Source organism: Gymnodraco acuticeps, unplaced genomic scaffold (assembly GCF_902827175.1).
Source record: "Gymnodraco acuticeps unplaced genomic scaffold, fGymAcu1.1, whole genome shotgun sequence".
NCBI classification, from domain to species: domain Eukaryota; kingdom Metazoa; phylum Chordata; class Actinopteri; order Perciformes; family Bathydraconidae; genus Gymnodraco; species Gymnodraco acuticeps.
The window spans coordinates 1704402-1724558 of record NW_022990235.1 but is presented as its reverse complement, the minus strand read 5'-3'; the positions used below and the strand labels follow the sequence as shown (position 1 = coordinate 1724558).

Sequence of the window (20157 nt, the reverse complement as noted above, 5' to 3'; positions counted from 1 at the left end):
TCTCCTCAACGTCCAATAGGCTAAATGTGTCTGCTTGTCAGCTCCCCAGTAATAACCAGATTTAGACCCTCATTAGATGAATTAGCCTACATTTTAATATTTTGTTTATCGATTTTCAACAAAGGCCATCTTATATGCAAAAGTGACAGTATTTCCTTGTTGCTTCGCCTGACCATAAACAACATTGCTTTGTAGATCATAGTTCTCTGCACTTGTATACAGATATTGAAATATAACGTATGAGAAAATGTTTTTCATCTGTCATTTTTTGACCAAACTTCTACCACTGAGTTGTGATGTTCAGAAAGAGCCCACATAGACTAGAATTTAGTTAAATTGGCAAGTATTTTGATCATCAAATTATAACTATCAGCTTTTCTTCCTACATTTTTCCACGAGATTGATCAAAACCTTCATGGTGTTGGTAGTCTTTCTTTCTTTAAAACTATGGCCAAACCTTAATATTTGTTCCACTTCATATACAAAAATAGAATATTGGATTGGGTAGAAGAATACAATTGTCCTGATTACCTTGCTGACTACCAGATAATGTAAGTATAACTCCAAATACCTATACCTTTATTTATCTTTAAATATGTTACAGTTTCATCTTGTTTTATTGTACCCATTAAGGTGTTTTGTTTTCTTCCAATTGTATTTTATCAAGATATGTTTTGCATCTTACTTTATGCATATGGCATACAGAGATTCATATTCCTATCCCTTGACAAACAAATGTGAAATTTGTAATGTTCCCATTGCAATGTTGGAAATAACTTCTTGTAGTTAAGTGCATGCATCCTATTTGGTTGTCTGCTTTCATGCAAGTCACTGGAGGCTGCCAAAGCACCTGCTAATGGCTAACTGCAAGCTAATTGCAGTTCCCATAAGTGGACCACGTGATGTTGATGTCAGAAAATGCATTTGATATTTTTCACAATTCCTTACCTTGAATCTTCTTTGTCTTGGTAACTTTTAGAATAACGTCCCATTTTAACTTAATACAAGTTTACCAAACCAGTTATATTTTATATCCAAGTATAACTTTGCTTTTTACAATTTGTTAGTTGAGATCCATGTTCAAATATTCCTCATGGGTGATAAGCCAGTCCATCCTTTAAGTGCCATACAAGGCCACAAAGCCTGCTGCTCTAAACTCTGGGGAAGGAGCATTACATTAAAAGTGCAGTAATGACGAGGCTAAGACATCCTCTCATTCTACTGTAAGTGTTGCCACAGTGCTTGCCCTCAGTTTTGTTAGAACCATGACAGAAAATGGTGAGAAACTATGACAAAGCAATTAACTTCACATACTACTTACAAAACAAACTCTTATATAAATTCCTCATGGAGTGATTACAGACATGTTGCTGCGTAGATATTTTCTCCTCTTGATACAACTTACTAATTAAAGTCAAATACTGAAACTTGTATTCTTCCAGGCCAGCAAGTTAACACAAGAGCAGATCACCGAGTACAAGAGAGTGTTTGAGATGTTTGATGAAGAGGGAAATAGAGATGTGAAGACACAGGCGATGGAGAGGCTGATGGGTTTAATCGGGATCAATCCTAAAGAGAGAGAGGTCAGCCAGATGGCCAAAGATGGTAAATATAAATCTGCATTGACTGCCAACACCACATGTGTATCTTTCTCTTAAATACATTTAGCTTGGCTCTTTGACCTTCTGACATTCTTTGAAATAATAATAGTTAGACGACTACAAGCACCTGTGCCAGTATGTCACCTCGTCTTCCAATTTATTATGTGAAACAAAACTGGATCTTAAATGCCAATCTAGATTAATAGCACACATTTTAGGCGAGCAACATCTTCCAAACCATTATAATAAAACTAAATATTATCTAATACTGCAGTATTCTGCTTAACTGCAGCCTGCCACATCAAACAGTAGGTGTCAGTGTTTCACCGTGTTTTATATAATGGGATATAGTTCATAAAAAGCATAGTTGCATCTCACACCAACACATCCAAAATATGATTTAAATTGGGTGGTAATGTATAAGTATGTTGGAAAAATATTTACTGCTTATTTAATATCTTTCAGTTTTTGTGGCCATGATGACTGGGGACTCATTCAAAATGAGCCGAAGAACTTGTGGATACTCTGCAACTGTTGTTACATTCACTCACAATTATAAAACAAGTAAATTCATTATAACGTTCTTAACATATGTCTAACAAACTGAAATGTGTGCAATCACATAAGATAAGGTTGTGCAATAACTCTGTATAACAAATCACCTCTGGCTGGCAGAGAACTAACTGCTCCATAGCTTCTCTTTGGTTAACTTCAAAATGAATATTTAATTTAATTCTCCATTCATTACACACTTAACCCTCTGGAGTCTAAGGGTATTTTCTCGATTTTTAGATGTTTTCTTAAATCACCTTTTAAATGTATTTCTTCTAAAATGGCACCCATGTGTTACATATCAAAATGTTCAGGACAATCTCTAGTATTGCTATATATGCAAATTACTCACCTTAGAGCACTGTTTGATGAGATAAGTAGCTCAAAAGCTTAAAATTTGACATCCGATTTTCGGAAAATCTTCAAAACTCTTGTGAAAACACAAATTTACTCATGTGATCGAATTGTTTTGGTGTTTTAGATTTGGTTACCAAAGTCTTAGGATTACAAAAGTAGTGAAATATTTGAATTAAACTGTATATAAATGTGTTATTCATGTCTAAAATGAAATTTTATAAATTCGCATTCTGAGTAAAACAGCTGTCAATCACTCTACTTTCACCACAGCAGGGACTGAGATACATCAGGACTGAATAATGACTTCATATTACATAATAAGGTTCATGTGATGTGTAAAAAAAGAAAAGAATTGAGCATTAGAACTTTTTTTTTTTCAACCAACAATTTATTATAATACCAACAATGTATATATATTAGGGCTGTCAAACGATTACAATTTTTAATCAGATTAATCACAGCTTAAAAATTAATTAATCATGATTAATCACCATTCGAACTATGTCCAAAATATGCCATTTATTTATGCATATTGTTGTGGGAATGGGAAGATAAATGAAAGAAGGCAGATATATCCATTTAACATACAGTATATCTATGTTTATTAAAAAAAAATGTTGAGTGTCAAAATGAAAGACAACCCACACACCTATCAATCATCAAACCGTGGGGTCTTAATTAATTCCTTTGTGACACAAGTGACGGTACGCATTTCAGAGAGATTACGCACATAACCTGCGTACCAGTTAGGGACTTCCTGCAACAACACCACGCCGTTATCAAAGATGTTCTATTGAGAAGACGATCACTACGTGACAAACGTTTTCAAAACCGTGGCTACTGAAATCAATTTTACTAACTGCTGTCTGTGCAATTTACTCCGCGCGAGTTGGCAGACTTTATTTTGCTTCCTTTAACATCATTTTTCATGGTGGGGCTAAGCCATTTCTTGGTATGGGTGTAGCCTACCCCAGCCATACCCTGGCGCTGCCACTGGTGGCACGTATGGGGCGGGCCATTCTGCACATGCGTTAAATGCGTTAAATATTTTAACGCAATTAATTCAAAAAATTAATTACCGCCGTTAACGCGATAATTTTGACAGCACTAATATAAATATAACTGCAACATCTCACTATTTACAATATTGAACATCAGAACTTTTTTTCCTTCAACCAACTATTCATTATACACTGACAAAATGATCCTTCCTCCAGTAGTCAAATACATTGTCCAGTTTCAGCAGGGCCATGTATTTATAGAAATCCTCTACAGTCAAGTCAGTCCATTTGTAGGTTTTACCCTTTCCCATCTCCTGTGCAGCCCGCTTGTTTGTGTTGGTACAGAGTGTCTGTACTGTTAGTGCACTGAAGAACAGCTTGAACAGGTCAAGGGGTTTGTTTGATACTGTTGAGCTGAGGCCCGGGTGTGCGAGCAGGTTGAAACCTGGAGACAGGGGGAGCAGTGTCAGGGTCTTCGCCTGTCTTCCAAGACAGTGGAGCTGGCTGCTGTGCAGGTGGGGGTGATGGTGCATGGGCAGCTGGTGGCTGTGTGGGAGGTAGTGTGCTCTACGAGACCTCTTTGCTGTCCCGGTTGATGGTGATGGCTGTGGCTGTGGTGGAGCTGAGGTGTATCTTGACCTCGTTGCAGGCAGAGATGGAGGCAGCTGTCGTGATGCTGGTCCGCTAGTCCTTGGTGGGGATGGCAGTGGTAAAGGCCCTTGATCCACGGTAGATCTCAACATGGTGGCAGGCACAGCTGGAGGCTCCTGGATAAATGTCATCTGTGGGCTGCTAGACACACACACACACACACACACACACACACACACACACACACACACACACACACACACACACACACACACACACACACACACACACACACACACACACACACCTCTCCGTTGTGGGACAAATAAAGGATTATCTCATGCATCTACACATGTAACCTTACTTATACACACCAAAATAACGTTTACACATACAGTTTATCACAGACACACATGTAAATAAGTCTATGACAAAGTCTCATCTGTACAGAACAGTATGATCAAATAAAATACATGTCTATAAATGTCTCCGTTGTGGGACGAATAAAGGATTATTTGTATTCATCTACACATGTAACCTTACTTATACATGCCAAAATAACGTTTACACATAAATAACATTTACACAGAGTAAACGTTTACTAATCAAGAGTCTATTTTGTCCCGAGAAAAAGTTCATGAGGGGAAAATAAAAAGGTTGATAAATCCATTGTTCATTTTCGCGGTACTCCTCACAAAATGGCAAATGCACTACAAGTTATATTTACACTTACCCATCCTCAAATGGATCCCTGCTGTCCCTGTATTCTTCTTCTTCAGAAGAGTCGAAGCCTTCAGGTTCTGATGAGCCATCTTCTTCACTGCCGCTCTCGAAAATAAAATCCAGCGCGTCCGCAACGGTAGAGTTCCTTCGAGCCATTTTCTCTATCTTCTTCACAGACTAAAAGACTGAAACTGATGGGAGACACCTGTTATATGTTTTTTTTATTGGTGGGTAGGTCCTTAGATTTCTAGAGTGTCCATTGGTCATTTCAGACCGACATGGCTGCCGGCCGGCCGGCCGAGATGTCCTTGACTGACACACAAATCCACCAATCACACACAGTGTAACGCCGAATCAAGCTGCTTTGAGCGGCAATATTGGCTGCTGTGCCCTGGGTACAGTCTCACAGGAGATACTCTTGAAAAGCTACGATTCTAGCGATTCCGCAGATATCTGAATCATATTTCTACTCCTTACAAGCGAAAATCTATGATTAAATACGTAAATAATGTGCACTTGGACGCGCCGGCGCGTCCACCGACTCCAGAGGGGTTTAATGTAAATAATATCCTGCTTTATATTGTGTTAACTGAAAATTGGCCCTTCAATAGTGTTTTATTTATCAGATAGTTTATAGATTTGTTATCTTCACGGTGAACTGTATTTACTCTCTAATGCCGGTTTATTTATATTTGTAGATGTTTATATTTTAGAATTGTTTATTTCTAATCTTTTAATTTCTAATGATGTACAATGCCTTGTTTTTTAATGCTGCAGCAATGAAAATATTTCCCAATTTGGGATCAATAAAGTATACCTTATCTTATATCCCACTGGAAGAATACAAAATACAACGTCAACCAATGCCTCCTAATAAACATCAACGCACCATTTTCATCAGCAGGCCTAATAAAAATAAATTAAAGAACATGATCAATAATTGATTTATTTGTAATGCTTGATCCTGCTTCAAATACACTGGTAATTTGAATATTCTACAGGAGACAAATAACAGTTTTAGGGAAATTACAAATAGCAATTGTTTTAAATCCACCCCATAATGTTTACTGTTTGTTTTGTTATGGTCAGATTATTAAGAGTCAAAGAAAAAACAAGACAGGGATAATTTCCTTAGAGTTTCCACCCGGATGCAGTCATTCACTTGGGTCTGACAGCATCTGGTGTGCAGAGCCATTCAATCCCATTTTCATCCCTGCAAAGCCAGACAGACAGTTGAAGGAGCCAACTGCATCTCTCACTTGAAGCCATTGGACCAATCACAGGGCTGCGGGGGAGGGAGTTATCCGCGCTGATCTCTGTTTGCAGCATCCCTGGAGCAGCTTCTGTTGTGTGAAATACAAGAAAGGGCCAAGCGGAGGGGGGTTGATCCGAAGAGGAAACCGGAGAATGGGAAGGGGATCTTTTTGAGGCTGCTGGGATAGGGTTACTCTGGTGTGTGGAGTCCATCTTCACATAAAATGGCTTTCTTTTTGTCAATGTAAACAGCCTGTGCAGTACCTGCTTTGCTAAAGGGGGAAGCAGAATTGGAGGAGGGGCAGCCACTGGAGGAAATGCTGCCTCTTCCAATGACATTTTCCCCTCTCTAGCTAACCCTGGCCTGCCGCAGCTCACATCTGAAGTCATGCATGTTGTATGTTAAGGTACGTATGCAGCTCTAATCTGAGAGGGAACATGGAGTAGGACCTGGTCACGTTGGCAGGATTATGAGCTCAGTTGTTTGGACAGGACTGCTGAGATACAGTGCATCTCGACAAAAAATAACACCAGTAACACAGTAATAAGGTCATACTATCATTCAAACAAAGATGTTACATGCTCATGTCTGGTTGCTGTGCAGGAATATTTAACTAGACAACTAGCAATGACTAAATCCAGTCTTTGGTTTTCATTGGTTGTTTGCTTCAGCTGCACATGGTCCTCATTAGGGGCACAAGCAGACAGGATGCACCAAGGAGAGAGGAATGGATCATGTGTCTTGTTTCTGCTTTAAAAGGAAATGTCTTAAAACTCATATGTGTAAATCCTCAGGATGCATTGCTTGTCTCTCATGGGATGTTTACAGTATGTGTGGGTGTGAAGTAGGCCACATGTACCTGGATGTAGTGGATATTTATGGAAGTGTGTGTGGTAGCGTGGGTGTAAGTTTAAATGTGCCGTTTTGAAAGAGCTGCCAACACATTTCCTCACAGTGCATGTTACAGTTAAGTGGTTAGTATTCCTTGGTATTTTATCAAGTTTGTTATGCCACTTCTCTGCCTTTGCTACCCACATCCTGCCCAAAAACATCGACCACAACTGAAATTAAGCGTGAGATGTGTCAGAACTGAATTTTCTTTAATTCAACCATTTTGAGAATAATCAGTGCACAGAAGCAAATTGGACATATTTTAGTTTTTGGCTGCAGTTAAAAGAACGCTTTACCTTTATTCATGCTTCCTACAATAACCCTTTATTAATCATAAACTGTTGTTTTAGTTTTTTCTCCAGATGAAATTGCGAAGCCCCATCAATGCTCAAACCAGAGAGAAGTCACCTGTGTCCACCATGAGACGCACGAGAGGCTGAGCGACACAGCAACATCCACACAAAGAACCAAAATACATCCTTCAGTTGAAAGTGTTGCACCTGACCATGGCCGTAACTGCAGCTAAGACAACTCCAAGTTTTTTCTCCACAACTGCCACGACCACAGCAATCCCCTTCCTCTCGACGAGCAAGGGCGTCAGAGACAATGTCACCTCCAGAACGACATTAATGACTGTTACTATCACAGCAAACGAGACCAGCTTCAATGCCACCTCGTTCCCAGAGGCCGTGATGGAGGGCTCGGGAATGGGAATGGTGCTCGTACCCTTTGGCATCATCACTGTCATCGGCTTGGCAGTGGCAATAGTAAGAAATCATTTAGATATTGTCTCTTAAGTAGCATTAATCTCTAAATGAACTGGAATGTCTTGACCAAATCGATGTTGTTTATATCAATAAGTGTGTATTTGTCTTGACACATTTGTCTTGATAGTTGCACTCAGTAATTTACTTTGTTGTTTTATTTTAAATCCACCACCTTTTTGTCATTATATCTGTTTTTCTTCATCCTAGATGCTGTATATTCGGAAACGGAAGCGGTACGTTTACAAATACTTATTTTAGCTGATCCCACAACCTGCCTTAGTTTATTACAACCAGCCTTAGTTTATAACATGCCAATTGGTATCAGTATTATTTTCCAACAGTAATTATATACATTTATCTAAGTACTGTACTACAATACAACTTTTATTTCAATGTCCTGCAACCTTAAACTTTGAATCAAGTGCATTTCAGAGGGAATATTATACACATTCTCCACTAAATGTATTTGATAACTTTAGTTAATTTGAAGATTCAGATCCATGATGCAAAAATATAATCATAAAACAATGTATGTAGTATTATTACAGGTTCCCATGTTGAAATCCACAAACTATCTGGACGTTTTCATGGTACCTTTTTAAAAAAAAAAAGCTCCTTATTTAACAGTTACTATAATAATAGAACATGATTAAGCATACAATTCCTTCATTTAGTTCTGAAATGGGGCATTAATAAAAATAGGACTTTTACTTTTGGTACTTTAACTATATTTGTATTATTTTCCTTTTACTTATGTACACTTTTGAATGCAGGACTTATATGTGTTGTAGAGTATTTCTACACTGTAGTTTGCCCTTGCTGAATTAAAATAGTAGTGTTCTTGTTCCATCTCTGCTAAAACATAGTTTTAACCAAGACAATTCAATCCAAGTGAAGAGGGGCCCTGTGTCAAAATCCAGTTAGTAGGGTTTAGCAAATAACAAACATTTTAAACCAACAGTGCAACTAGGCAACATTTATTTTCACCTAAATGCTGACTTCACTTCACTTCTCAACTCTTGTCTTACAGGCTGGAGAAGCTGAGGCACCAGCTCATGCCCATGTACAGCTTTGACCCGGCTGAAGAACAAGATGACCTGCTGGAACAGGAACTACTGGATCACGGCCGGGACGGCAGCCTCGCCGGTCCCAATGCCAAGGTGAGGTTCTCTCAGGAACCAATGTCCTATCTCTCTGTCTTATCTAGAATAAATGCTCCGATTCAGACCACAAGTGGGGAGGACCGCAAAAGCCACGATAACCAAGTTACAATGACATAAACAATGTTTCCTGTCATAGATAACAAACAAACTTCTATCAAAATTCCCCAGTGTTTAGTTGAGTCTCTATTTGTTGACATGTCAATACATATGTGCTTTATTTTATTTTTGTATTCCACTATTAGATGTTAATCTCTTAATGTCCATGTTTTTCCTGTCAAAACTTATCATTATTTTCTTTTGATTTCTTTTAAGTTTTAACAATGGCATAATGGTAAAAGGCAAGCATGGTAAAGTATCACCTGAGTGTCTTTGAAACATCTCTCTAAACCTCTTTTTTCCTCCCAATCCTAATTCTCTCATTGTTTCCGTTCATCAAACTTAAACAAGTTAGTTGTTTGTCATATTATAAGATCTAATTTGTATTAGAGTATGCTAACAGAGTATGCTAACACACACAATCACACTCAGTCATACTATTTGTCATCCTTTCCTTTTTTTGCTCCCTCAACTTAATACTCCGATCATAACAGATTTCCTCATTTTATGTTCAAATCAAATCCATCCATGTATGTGTACACACATAAAGTAGTTATAAAGAAACAAACATAAAGAATTACAGTTTTATTTTTTAGTAAGATGAACTTAAACTCAAAATCTCATTCATAGCTTTCAACTGCATTTCAAACATGGCCATTATATTTGAATAAAATACAAATATGTCTTTGGCACTGGCATACAACGATTATGTGGCTATATGTACATCTGCATTACATTCATTTAGCTACTTTTTAGAATGGAGGTTTGCTTTAATAATATTCTTATACATAATCACACACATTTTCTAGTACAAATAAGAGTATGTATATACAAATGAACTCTAAACAGTTGGCATACCATGGTTTTGCACATGGCTTCTGACCCTAACACATTTTCTCTGGTTTCAGTTATCAGTCACATTTCACTTATTTGATGGTCCTGAAATGAGCAACTAGCTATCATCACCATTTCCAAGTTGAGTTGTACAATTAAAGACTAGAGCCAACATGTGATCTTGATGTCACTGACAGTTTTATGTCCCATCTGTCTCCCTTGCAGACTCTCACAACCTCCCAGGGGACGACACAGAGGCCCAGTCGTCTGGTCTTCACAGATGTAGCGAAAGCTCTCAACGCTTAACGGCTCTCTTCCATTAGTTCGTTTCAGTTTGAAGCTCGAGAAACAGACTGTCTCTCAGGAAGAAAAACAAAGGGAAAACTGGAGTGTTTTTAGGACAACTGTGGCTTTGAAGGACATTTTCATCACTCTGACACAGGACGAAGTGGTTTTCAAAAACAAATTGTAGGGTGCATGTTTGATAAGGGAGTATATAATGGTAGGAATCACATTTATAAGATCTTGCACTTGTATTATTTGGTACACAAATGCAGTGGGATGCACTTCAATCATTGCTGTTAAAATGTTTGGTAGCTTTTCAGTGAAGTTCTTCTGAGCTTCAATATCTACTTCCATGTTTGAAGAGAGAAATGTACACTTGTGTTTTATTGATTTTGTAGTCTTTTGTCTCTGATGAGCTTGAACTCTGGATGTTTTTTCATCCTTAAGTGAGCTGTCCCTCACTGTTTTGTTTCCTCTTTATTGAGCAAAGAAGATCTGTTACCATCTGTATACATTAAAACTATTTAAACCAATTTGAAAGAAAAAAGGTTTTGATGTACAAATCCATGACAAAAGAGTTGATGGGTCTGATATTTTATTGATAAGCGATAAAGAAGCAGAATAACACAAATCACATGGTAAAGAATCATTACAAAACATATATCACAGGTTTGTGAGTTGTATTAATGTATTGGATGAGGACACATCAACAACATAACTACAAAATGGTGTTAAAAGTAAGGCATAAAAGATGATTTCTCAAGTTACACTTCAACTTTTCAATAGTTGAATATGGATCAAGTACTGTATGTACTATCAGTAAGATCACAGAACAACGTTGTCCCCTTAGAGAGTAAATATCCAGACACAGCTTGTGTAAAACAACAAACACTAACCCAGCCGTAGTTAAATTAAGAGGCGCCTTTCAGGCTGACTTACGTTAATTATGGTGACGTGAATGTTGCGAGATGAGATGAATGGACTACAACAGTACTAGTTAGACAATTATTTCAAGATTTCATGATCCACATCGCCTGCAGGTTCTGTGGAAAAGGTCAGACACCACTAGCCAAAGACTTCAGAGGTAGTCCAAAAGGGCAAAACGTAACGTCAATGCAGTTGTACAATAAAACATAACTGTCTGTAAATTCATTAAGCTCCATGGCAGCAGCAATTTACCCAACAATGCTGAAATACATACACAAATGGGGATATTACATATCATAGTGATATGAAAAATGAAACATTTGCAATAAGCTTACTGTCAGTTTAAGGGCAGAACTATTGACCACCAAGGTCTTAAAAACGTTACTGTATTAAAAGACTGGAACCTGGAAACTTCTTTATTTTTTAAATAACTAAACAATTGGAAATTATAGAAAAAATACTTTGAAATACCATTATTATTCTACCAAGTACTCTGAGTGATTATTTATTAAAGATAAACAAGTATATTTAGGGGTTACCCTTAAAGTGTGTTTTTTACATCATTCAGATCGTTTTATTTCTCACACCACAAGCGCTGACCACAAATGGAATTCCATTCATTTCCATTGTATTTGAGATTCAGAAACACATATCTCAGAACTGGTCAAAAACCAAAACTATCTGCATGACTTAAAACTACAAGTTAGAAAGAATAACCACAAATTAAAAGTTTAATTAAGAAGAAATACAACCCACCCTTTAATACAACTATGGGTTGATCAATGAGTCATTTATTAACAAATGTATACTTATTCTTCTGGTATAATATATTTTTGCGATTAGCATAACTATCACATAGTAACCCAATTGTTGCGGGTCACAAAAATATAGTCTCTCTTATAACGACCATATAGAAAAATGAAGGAACAACCTTTTTTCCTTTCATAAATGAGTAAAACAACAAAGAGAACGGTTAAAGATGCAGTGTGAAATATTATTTACTTATTTTCCATCATTTATTTCCACCTTGTCATGTATTTCAGCACCTTGAAGTTATTTGCTGTTCTTGTTTTTTTTAAATTACACTTATTAAGAGTGTCCCACATACAATTTACAGTGTAAGAATGAGAAAAACCATGATGTAGTAAAAATGAGAAAGACCCAAAAAACAAACAAGTATTTCATAAGGGAGTACACCCTAAAAAGGCATTTTATCAAGTTGTTGTAAACTATTGGATGTATTGTTTTCCCAGGAGTCTCACTTCAGCTTTTAACAAATACATTTTTTAAAGAAAATGACAATGATGCTTTTTTTGTACACCAATAGTAAAATCCTCTGCTGGTGTGTGATGTGTGCTTTTGTGTGTAAGCCTGAAAACCCTTTGCCTGTGTGTGTTTGTGTGAGTGTGAGTGTGAGTGTGAGTGTGAGTGTGAGTGTGAGTGTGTGTGTGTGTGTGTGTGTGTGTGTATGTGTGTGTGTGTGTTTGTGTGAGTGTGTGTGTGTGTCATTGTTGCTGCAGAGGGAGTGACAAGTTATTTTGTTGTGATGTTTTTTGTTACTGAGGTAGTATGAGAGTTTAAGAGACTGAGGGCATCTGAGGTTTAAATGAGGTCTTTGTGTCAAGGCAAACTGGTAATGTCAAATACAAATCAGAAATGCACAACAAACACAGCACAATCATTTTTACTGAGTAGACTGACAACATGTTCCTGAATAGTTTAGTACCTGAGGTTTCAATATGGTGTAAAAGCACTGTAATAGTAAAATCCTGAGTGTGGTAAAATGACATGTCAACAATGTTGTTGACTAAAGTAAATATGAAGGGTTTCTTTCCAAAACAAGACATCCATATAAACCTTTGGGTGCTTTTTTACTTGCTGGAGGGTGGAAGAGGAAATACAATCATTGAGGTTATTAAGCCAACTTTGAGTAATGAACATAAGACATTTATTTTCTCCCAAACTGGATATCTCCTTTTGGAATAAAATCTTTCACATCTACTTTTATAATAATGACTTCAGAGCACCATGTTTATATTGTAACATCACTAAAAATGTCACCATCTTGCTCACATTTCATATGAGAATTCATGACACTTGATTTAGATTTTTCTTTCAATAAAACAGTCAAGGTTAGTTTCTTTTTCTCTCAATTTTAACCCAGAATCCTGTCCACACACCCGCTCAGAGACAAGCAGAGAGGTTAAGAGAGTGGGCATCCTTAAAGCAATAGTTTGACTTTTTGGGTAAATACGCTTCTTGGCAATCTTTCCAAAAGTTAGATAAGAAGATTTCGAAAAAACAATGAATCTTAAGCGAAGCATTCAGACTGGACACAGTCTGAAGGTGAACATTTTACCTTACACATTTAAAACTCGAAAGGCACATTGCAGTAACTGTGAACAATTAACTAAAAACTGCTATCAGTCTTTATGCTAAGTTAAGCTAACCAGCTTCTGGTAGTAGCTTAATATTAACCGTACAGATATGAGATTGGTATCAATTTTTTGATGCAACTCTTGGTGTAAGTGAACAAGCACAATTCCCAAAATGTCAAACTATTTGCTAAAAAAAAGCTATTTTGAAAGATCAAATTATTCGAAGTAAAAACAGAGCTTGTTCATCAAACTCTTATAGCGAACTAATAAAACCAGGGTACAGTATCATATCGGGAGAAGAAACAACTGTCTGCAATGACTTCTTTTTGTGTGGTTATGTGTGTGTTCCTGAATTCCCATCACAGAAAGGGGTCAGACCCCTGTTTGTTTGAGGCCAAACCTTGAGGTAGTTCGAAAGTCATCCCATCTACTCTCCTTCCTCCTGCGCTGGAACCTGAGATGTCTGAGGCTCGAGCTGCGAGGGATCATCCTCAGTCTCTTCTGAAGAGCCCTGGAACAGCACAAGACCAAAAAACACCATCACTTTGTGTGTTGTCGCAGTCTAGTGACTCATAATGCACAAGATAATGAATCTATACTAGAAAGAGTACGAGAATACAATAATGAGTGTAAAATTCAGTGATTGCGTGCGGGGAAGTAGGTCCAGCTGTCAGACTTAGAAATGTGAAGAAGACGACGGTTAGGTCAGGAAACCAAGAAGACAGAGAAAGAGAACAGTTAGATCAGGTTTCCCCTCTCTACATTGACTCATTCTTCTCCTTCGTGTGCGTGCGTCTGAAAAAGGGAGTCTATCTCAACGGTTTCAGTTCTTGAAGAGGAGAGGATGCGATAAGGAAGACGAGGGGCATCAAGAGAACTGACACGTTGTGCAATACTCTTTGTTTGAAATATGAACGAGGTGGCTTAAAGAACTAACGTTTCTCAGAAACACTGGGTGTGCACTAAAACTTGATGTAACGAAAGGATGTTTGGAGGTGTATTTGGGGAATTCAGCACCGCCGTCTGTACATTTCCTAGAACCCGTCATATCCTTGTGAAGTCAATGAACGTATAGCTCAAAGAACATGGCTGTTTCTTTATCATTACATACAAAAGTAAATATGTAGTTAGCAGCGATGTGCCATGTTGTTCTAATCCTATTTTTTCAATGTGCAGGGCAATGCAAAGGATTAGCTGTATGTGCTGCACAAGCTGGAGGAAAGAAGCTTTTTCTTATTCTGTGTTGGATTTGTGATTATGGAGACGTTTGCCAAAGAAGTATATGATACTTATAAAGTATAATTCTTTTACATTTAACATTTTTGGTGGATAACTATGTTGGTAATTCAATAACTTTGTCATCATGCTCTCTCTCTTTATGTTTTTTGTTAAAAACATTCAATATAACGCACTGCAGTGTTGGTTAGGTATATTTAATAAATTGGTTACTATAGACTGTCTGAAGGCAATACTTTGTTGGCTGCAGAACCAACTTAATGGGCCCATAGGGCTTTTGAATGTAGTTCAGGTTTGAATAGGAACACAAGCAGAAGATATTCATGAATAGTTAAATGAGATCTGCCCTCAAAAGTCCCTCATTATAAATGAGACTGATTTAGTGAAAAAGTAAGATGTGTGACACAAACTGAAATGTCTGATCTACTGAAGCAGAGGATGTATTTCTTCATTGTCACAGACTCTCAGTGACTTAAGCTACAGTTCAATGTGATATCTAGTAAGTGACTAATTCAAAAAAGTATTGAAAGTAATTTGGTATGTGTGACTTACCAAAAAGACTGCAGTGGAAGGATATTTAATTATGAGGGCTTATGCTTAGATTTAAAAAGGATGTAATGCTTTGTAATGATTTAAAGAATCTGCAACATTTCTGCTCATTTTGTTAGATTAGAGATCTTACTTCAGTAATTTTAACAAATTAAATCACAAGAATCAAAAGATTTTTTCCCCCTCACCTGCTGCTCTTCAGCTACTTGTACTACTTTCCGGGGCTGCGGTAAGAGAGGAAACACAATGAATATATCATGAATACAAGCGCCCTGCAGCTCAAGGAGACACCTTGAAGGCTTTGGACACAACTGTCAGTGATTGCTCCATACCCATTTCCTCGGTCGCCCACGCGGACGTTTCTCACCAACGGGCTCTACTTTCTGAGGAAGAACAGACGAATGGTTAACACCAGGTTTCACATTTTAACAATCCTGGCATACTTTCAGCTATAACTAAGATTAGGGTCTTATGCGTTGCCATTTTGTATATTTATTACTTTGTCGCCAGAACAAAGTTAACTGCAATAAAAATACAGACGGTTCTTTAAGTCAAAGTATACCTCTGTGTAGAATATTAAGAGCTGTCTGTCAGAATATAAATGAGGAACTCTACCAAGCAAAGTTAAATGATCTTCAACAATCGAATGAAAATACCAAAAATACACATATTCATTGCATATTTTGCTTTTATATCCACATTTTCAGAGAAATGCTGAATTTACCTCAATTTGTAAAAAAACAAAAAAATGTATGTGGGTTATGGCATGTTTTACAATAGGCACATACATACCAATGTATGTTTCAGATGTAAATAGATCGGTGGAGTTGCCTGATACTAATGTTTTTTTCCAGAGATAGCGATGAAACAAATAAAGTCTATAATAAAACAAGATTATCTGTATACAATTGTTTAGAGTGTTGCTACAAATGCACAGACATCCTGGAAATCTGCCAGCAGGGGCACGACAACAACTGCTACAACAAGCCTCTGAAAATAAACTTCAACTTTAAGAGAACATTTGACAAAATAGCAAAGGGTAGCTTTTTTCTAAACTATCTTTAATGTCAATGCACACAGCAATGTGGCTCCTGATGCTATATCAGGAGCCACAGTACATGTCGTCATAAGTGTACTGTAAATTGATATTTCACAGCTGTCATTCAACAATGTCAACACTTTTTAAACACGCTGTCACACATGTTTTTGTTTATTTTGAAAACACATAAATACACAATATAAAAAATAGGCTGAGATTTTAGTTTTTAAAGTATTGGTTAATTTAGAAGTGCTGTTTTAATGTTACATTATTGGAAAAGGTCCCTTTGGTGAGAATGGTACTAATTCTTTACTCAATTGAAAGTAGAAATAATACATGTTTAAAATTGTATAATTAAAAGTCATGCATTCAAAATATTTTCAAGTACCAATGCTCACTATGCAATATACTTTACAGAGTTTTTGATTATTGTACATACATATTAAGATACAATTATTATCATGAATGCATAGATGTGAAAGATGGACCAATTTAGATGGAGCTTATATCAACATAAAACACTGTTGATATACAAAGTGATAGTTTAAAAGATGATGAGTAAAATTGTAAACTGCAAAGTGACTTCACATGTGCCTCAAAGATGTACTTTGACTTTCGGTATTTAAGCATGGGCTGTCGTATCTTTAACCACTTTTATTAATGTTAAGTGAGAGACATCTCTCTGTAAGACAATCTGTCATTCCTCAGAACAATAATAGCTATCACTAACAAACAGGCGTGAGACAAAAATACTGCACTGATTTAACAGCTGCTCTTTTCTCTGTTTTCAGCTGACTCTGCCCTCATCATGATGAATGCTGACTTCCATTAAATGCCCTGCAAATGACATCAATCTTAGTTTTTCAAAAAATTATAAATGGAAACAAAATGTATAGAGTATTTCCATCAATTGTAACACAAATATTGTGTGTGTTATTGAGTGTTAGAGTAAGAAATCACAGATGACTGTAATGTCACTAATGATTATATCTTTCTATTATATTTTCTAATGTTAAGAAATTCACAGCATAATTTCTTTCTTTCTCAAATAAATACATGTATTTATTGACAGGTTATAAATCAGTTTCAACCTTCAGTGCAGTTTTGGGGCCTTTGTTCTTGCTGCCTTTGGGTCGTCCTCTCGGTCTCTTTGGAGTCGGTGGCCCAACAGGCTCCTGCACAGAAAAAAACACATGTTAAACTAACCATTGAAAAACATTGCTTTGTATGAGCTGTTTCTTTACAGCCAGGAGACACGGACTGATAATTAACTAGCTTTGTTTCCCAGAAGCACCTTTTAATTAGATACTTAATGATTTAAGATCTAGGATAGACCTGATTAACCTGATCTTTTTAAAGACTGGAGACTTACCTGTTGCTGTTTCCGGGGCCGACCCCTGCCCCTGCGCTGAGGCTCAGGAGGAGACTGGGCAGTGCTCGGCTCGGGAGACGGCTCTTTGGTCCCACGATTACTCATGCCTGTGTCTGTCCACCTGCTTCAAAGAGTGTGGGCATCAAAGCCTGGAGAAGCAGCCTCAAGGGCTTAAAGAGGAGAAGATGTGTGTAAAGAAACGTAGTATTGCAAACTTACGAATTAAGCAATCATCTTCCACAAATTATATTCAAAACGTTTTCTTTGCACAATCACAACCGTGAGTTTTGATCAGTGCTTAATATAATTGAAAGGATACATCAGAATCACACAGGATAATTTTCCAGTAGTGAGCGTGGGAACTGCTTATACATTAGCCTTGGCACCAGGTTCATTGGAAACACAGACAGGGATCTGGCAGACGCAGGGAAACATGAGAATGGTGTCCAGAAACTAAAAGTAGCACAGATATTCACAACTCAATCTGCCATCCAAAATCTGCATCTGCTCTGCTGTACGCTGCCTTTCCATCTGTCCTCTGCGAGGTATTTCTCAATGAGGTTGTGCATGCTGTAGGCGTGCTGATGCTGCAACAACCTTTATTTAAAACGTGTGGAACTTAGACACCCAAAAAATAAACTACTTATTTTTAATGGAAAGAATCATTAAAACATGACAAACTATTCACACATCTAAGATTGCAACCTATATAGTGAACTTTAGAGCTGCAATGCTTAGTTGATTTATAGAATAGTCATACACAAGAAATTAACCTGGAACTTTTTTCATAATTGATGGCAGTCTCTGTGTCTCATTTGATTGTAAACAAAATAGTTTTCGGTTTTGAGTTATAGGGCACAGATACATGAAAAAACATAATCTGAAGAAACAATTTGGACTTCAGGCAAAACTTTTCTTTTTTTTTTTACCAACTGAATAATCAATTTATTATTAAGGACATTTCAGTGATTTCCTAATTCAGTAATTGTCTGGTCAATTAAATGTAACATAGTTAAAACGCCCTTTACGCCCCCAAAAACCATGTTGGCATCTTGAATTGTCAAAGATAACAAGTTTACAATCACATTATGACCAAGAAAGGCAACAATTCTCGAAAAATGACTGAAAGTTTAAATGAGTTATCAAAATGATTGTCTGATTGATTATGACAAACCATGTAGCCTATCCTCTTATCATATTTGTTGGGAATTTCTCAAAGGACGATTAGTTAATTTGTATTAAGATAGATAGATGACTAAATGCTGTTTGTAATGTCCTAAGGTGGTCGTTCGCCGTAAGGTCTAGCTCTGGGAGGAATGTGCCAAAATCTAATTGCCAACACAGCCTATCAAAACGGGCGAACTGAAGCAGGAAGTCGGAGTCATTTGAGAAATATAAGTCCTTGTTGAAACGAGTAAAAGCCAAACGAGACAAACGACGCCGTTTCGTGGCTTCTAAACGGAGTTAGGAGCAACACAACAAGCGTCCTGCACTTCTTCTGCAGCGGCAGACCGCCCGCTTAACTAGTCTGTGTTTGCCAGTCTAGTACTGGGACTGAATGTACTTTTTGCATATGGGCGGCAATTGCAACCATAAAAACACATTGTTTTATAGCCTTTTAAGAAGGTGCGTAAAGCGCTCCTGCATGACTTCAAACCTTCCCGACTATGGATTGAGTATCTAGCGCATGTAAACGCCAAAACAACAGTCGAGGCCGTCAGTGTTTAAAGTCGGTGCTCTCTTCACAACATCCCCCTGCTCACATCACTTGCGCAATAGTTTGTATGCTGTTTTCATTAGTGATAACAGGTCCGCCGAAGTGGATGAACCAAAAAACTGGAGAAACTTTAGCGAGAGGGACAAAGGCGAGGAACACAGGTGCAAAAGCTCTCCTTTCAAAGCAGCCATGGACATACACACATACATACACCCAGGCTATAGGCTCCATGTTCAGGCTGAGTGCTCACCGCCAAATGCAACAATGAGAGCGCAGGGAACTTACCTTGAGACGGTTCTAGCTTTACCTGGAAGTTCACACACGGTCAGCTCACTTTGTGCTCCTGCACAACTCTGAAAATCTCAGAGTATCGACCGTCTCATTGGTTGGATTGAAAGGGTAAACTCTCTCTCTCTCTCCTCTAATCGGAAATGTGTGTGATCCCCCCAGACGTCCAGTCACGAATACCCCAGTTGCAGTATAATTGGGGGTTAGCTGAGCAGTATGCATTGCATACTTTCTCTATTAAAGCATGTTTCAAGAGGGAGCGAGGGTAGGAGGGTTGGAACAGAGCACCCCGCCCCGAAAACTCACCGGACCACCCACTTGAGAGAAAGAAAGAGGGAGTCTGGTTCCGGGGTTCCCAAAGTGGGGAAGTTCCCCACAGACGGGAGGAGAAGGTACAGTAGAAATGTCTAGACGGGTTTAAGCAGAGGTTTCACACTCTCTCTCTCTCCCTCCCTGCTGTTAGATCCCCACCTACACTGCTGGAGTTTCTATCAGTCATAACAAAGGAACCAAATATCAGATGGGGTTTTTGAGA

General features: G+C 37.8%; 2 protein-coding genes across 5 annotated transcripts; one reads left to right on the top strand and one right to left on the bottom strand.

Moving 5' to 3' along the window:
- Window positions 1-6137: 6137 nt before the first annotated feature.
- On the top strand, window positions 6138-10649 carry si:ch211-161c3.5 (uncharacterized protein C3orf18 homolog). 2 transcript variants are annotated; one of them, XM_034219031.1, is made up of 5 exons: window positions 6138-6486; window positions 7322-7738; window positions 7946-7971; window positions 8769-8898; window positions 10057-10649. In XM_034219031.1, the coding sequence occupies exons 2-5, from the start codon at window positions 7478-7480 to the stop codon at window positions 10135-10137; spliced, it is 498 nt and encodes a 165-aa protein (XP_034074922.1). In that variant the 5' UTR covers window positions 6138-6486; window positions 7322-7477; the 3' UTR covers window positions 10138-10649. The 2 variants fall into 2 exon arrangements, with proteins under 2 accessions (XP_034074922.1, XP_034074924.1); XM_034219033.1 differs by having other exon boundaries at window positions 6142-6277.
- A 49-nt stretch (window positions 10650-10698) lies between these two features.
- On the bottom strand, window positions 10699-20037 carry si:ch211-161c3.6 (high mobility group protein HMGI-C). Of its 3 annotated transcripts, none has more exons than XM_034219035.1 (6): window positions 19642-19949; window positions 17618-17787; window positions 17337-17420; window positions 15539-15589; window positions 15395-15430; window positions 10699-13932 (listed from the first exon to the last, which is right to left on the bottom strand). In XM_034219035.1, exons 2-6 carry the CDS (start codon window positions 17720-17722, stop codon window positions 13849-13851), a joined length of 360 nt encoding a protein of 119 aa, XP_034074926.1. In that variant the 5' UTR covers window positions 17723-17787; window positions 19642-19949; the 3' UTR covers window positions 10699-13848. The 3 variants fall into 3 exon arrangements, with proteins under 3 accessions (XP_034074926.1, XP_034074925.1, XP_034074927.1); XM_034219034.1 differs by having other exon boundaries at window positions 19620-19945; XM_034219036.1 differs by lacking the exon at window positions 15395-15430 and having other exon boundaries at window positions 19620-20037.
- Between the last annotated feature and the right edge of the window lie 120 nt (window positions 20038-20157).

Excerpts from the sequence above, each read along its gene's own strand:
- si:ch211-161c3.5 (XM_034219031.1), top strand. The coding sequence starts at position 7,478 with ATGGCCGTAACTGCAGCTAAGACAACTCCAAGTTTTTTCTCCACAACT. Across the intron at positions 7,739-7,945 it reads TCGGCTTGGCAGTGGCAATA|ATGCTGTATATTCGGAAACG; the intron begins GTAAGAAATCAT and ends TCTTCATCCTAG. Across the intron at positions 8,899-10,056 it reads TCGCCGGTCCCAATGCCAAG|ACTCTCACAACCTCCCAGGG; the intron begins GTGAGGTTCTCT and ends TCTCCCTTGCAG.
- si:ch211-161c3.6 (XM_034219035.1), bottom strand. The coding sequence starts at position 17,722 with ATGAGTAATCGTGGGACCAAAGAGCCGTCTCCCGAGCCGAGCACTGCC. Across the intron at positions 17,421-17,617 it reads GGCCCCGGAAACAGCAACAG|GAGCCTGTTGGGCCACCGAC; the intron begins GTAAGTCTCCAG and ends TTTTCTGTGCAG. Across the intron at positions 13,933-15,394 it reads AAGTAGCTGAAGAGCAGCAG|GGCTCTTCAGAAGAGACTGA; the intron begins GTGAGGGGGAAA and ends GTGCTGTTCCAG.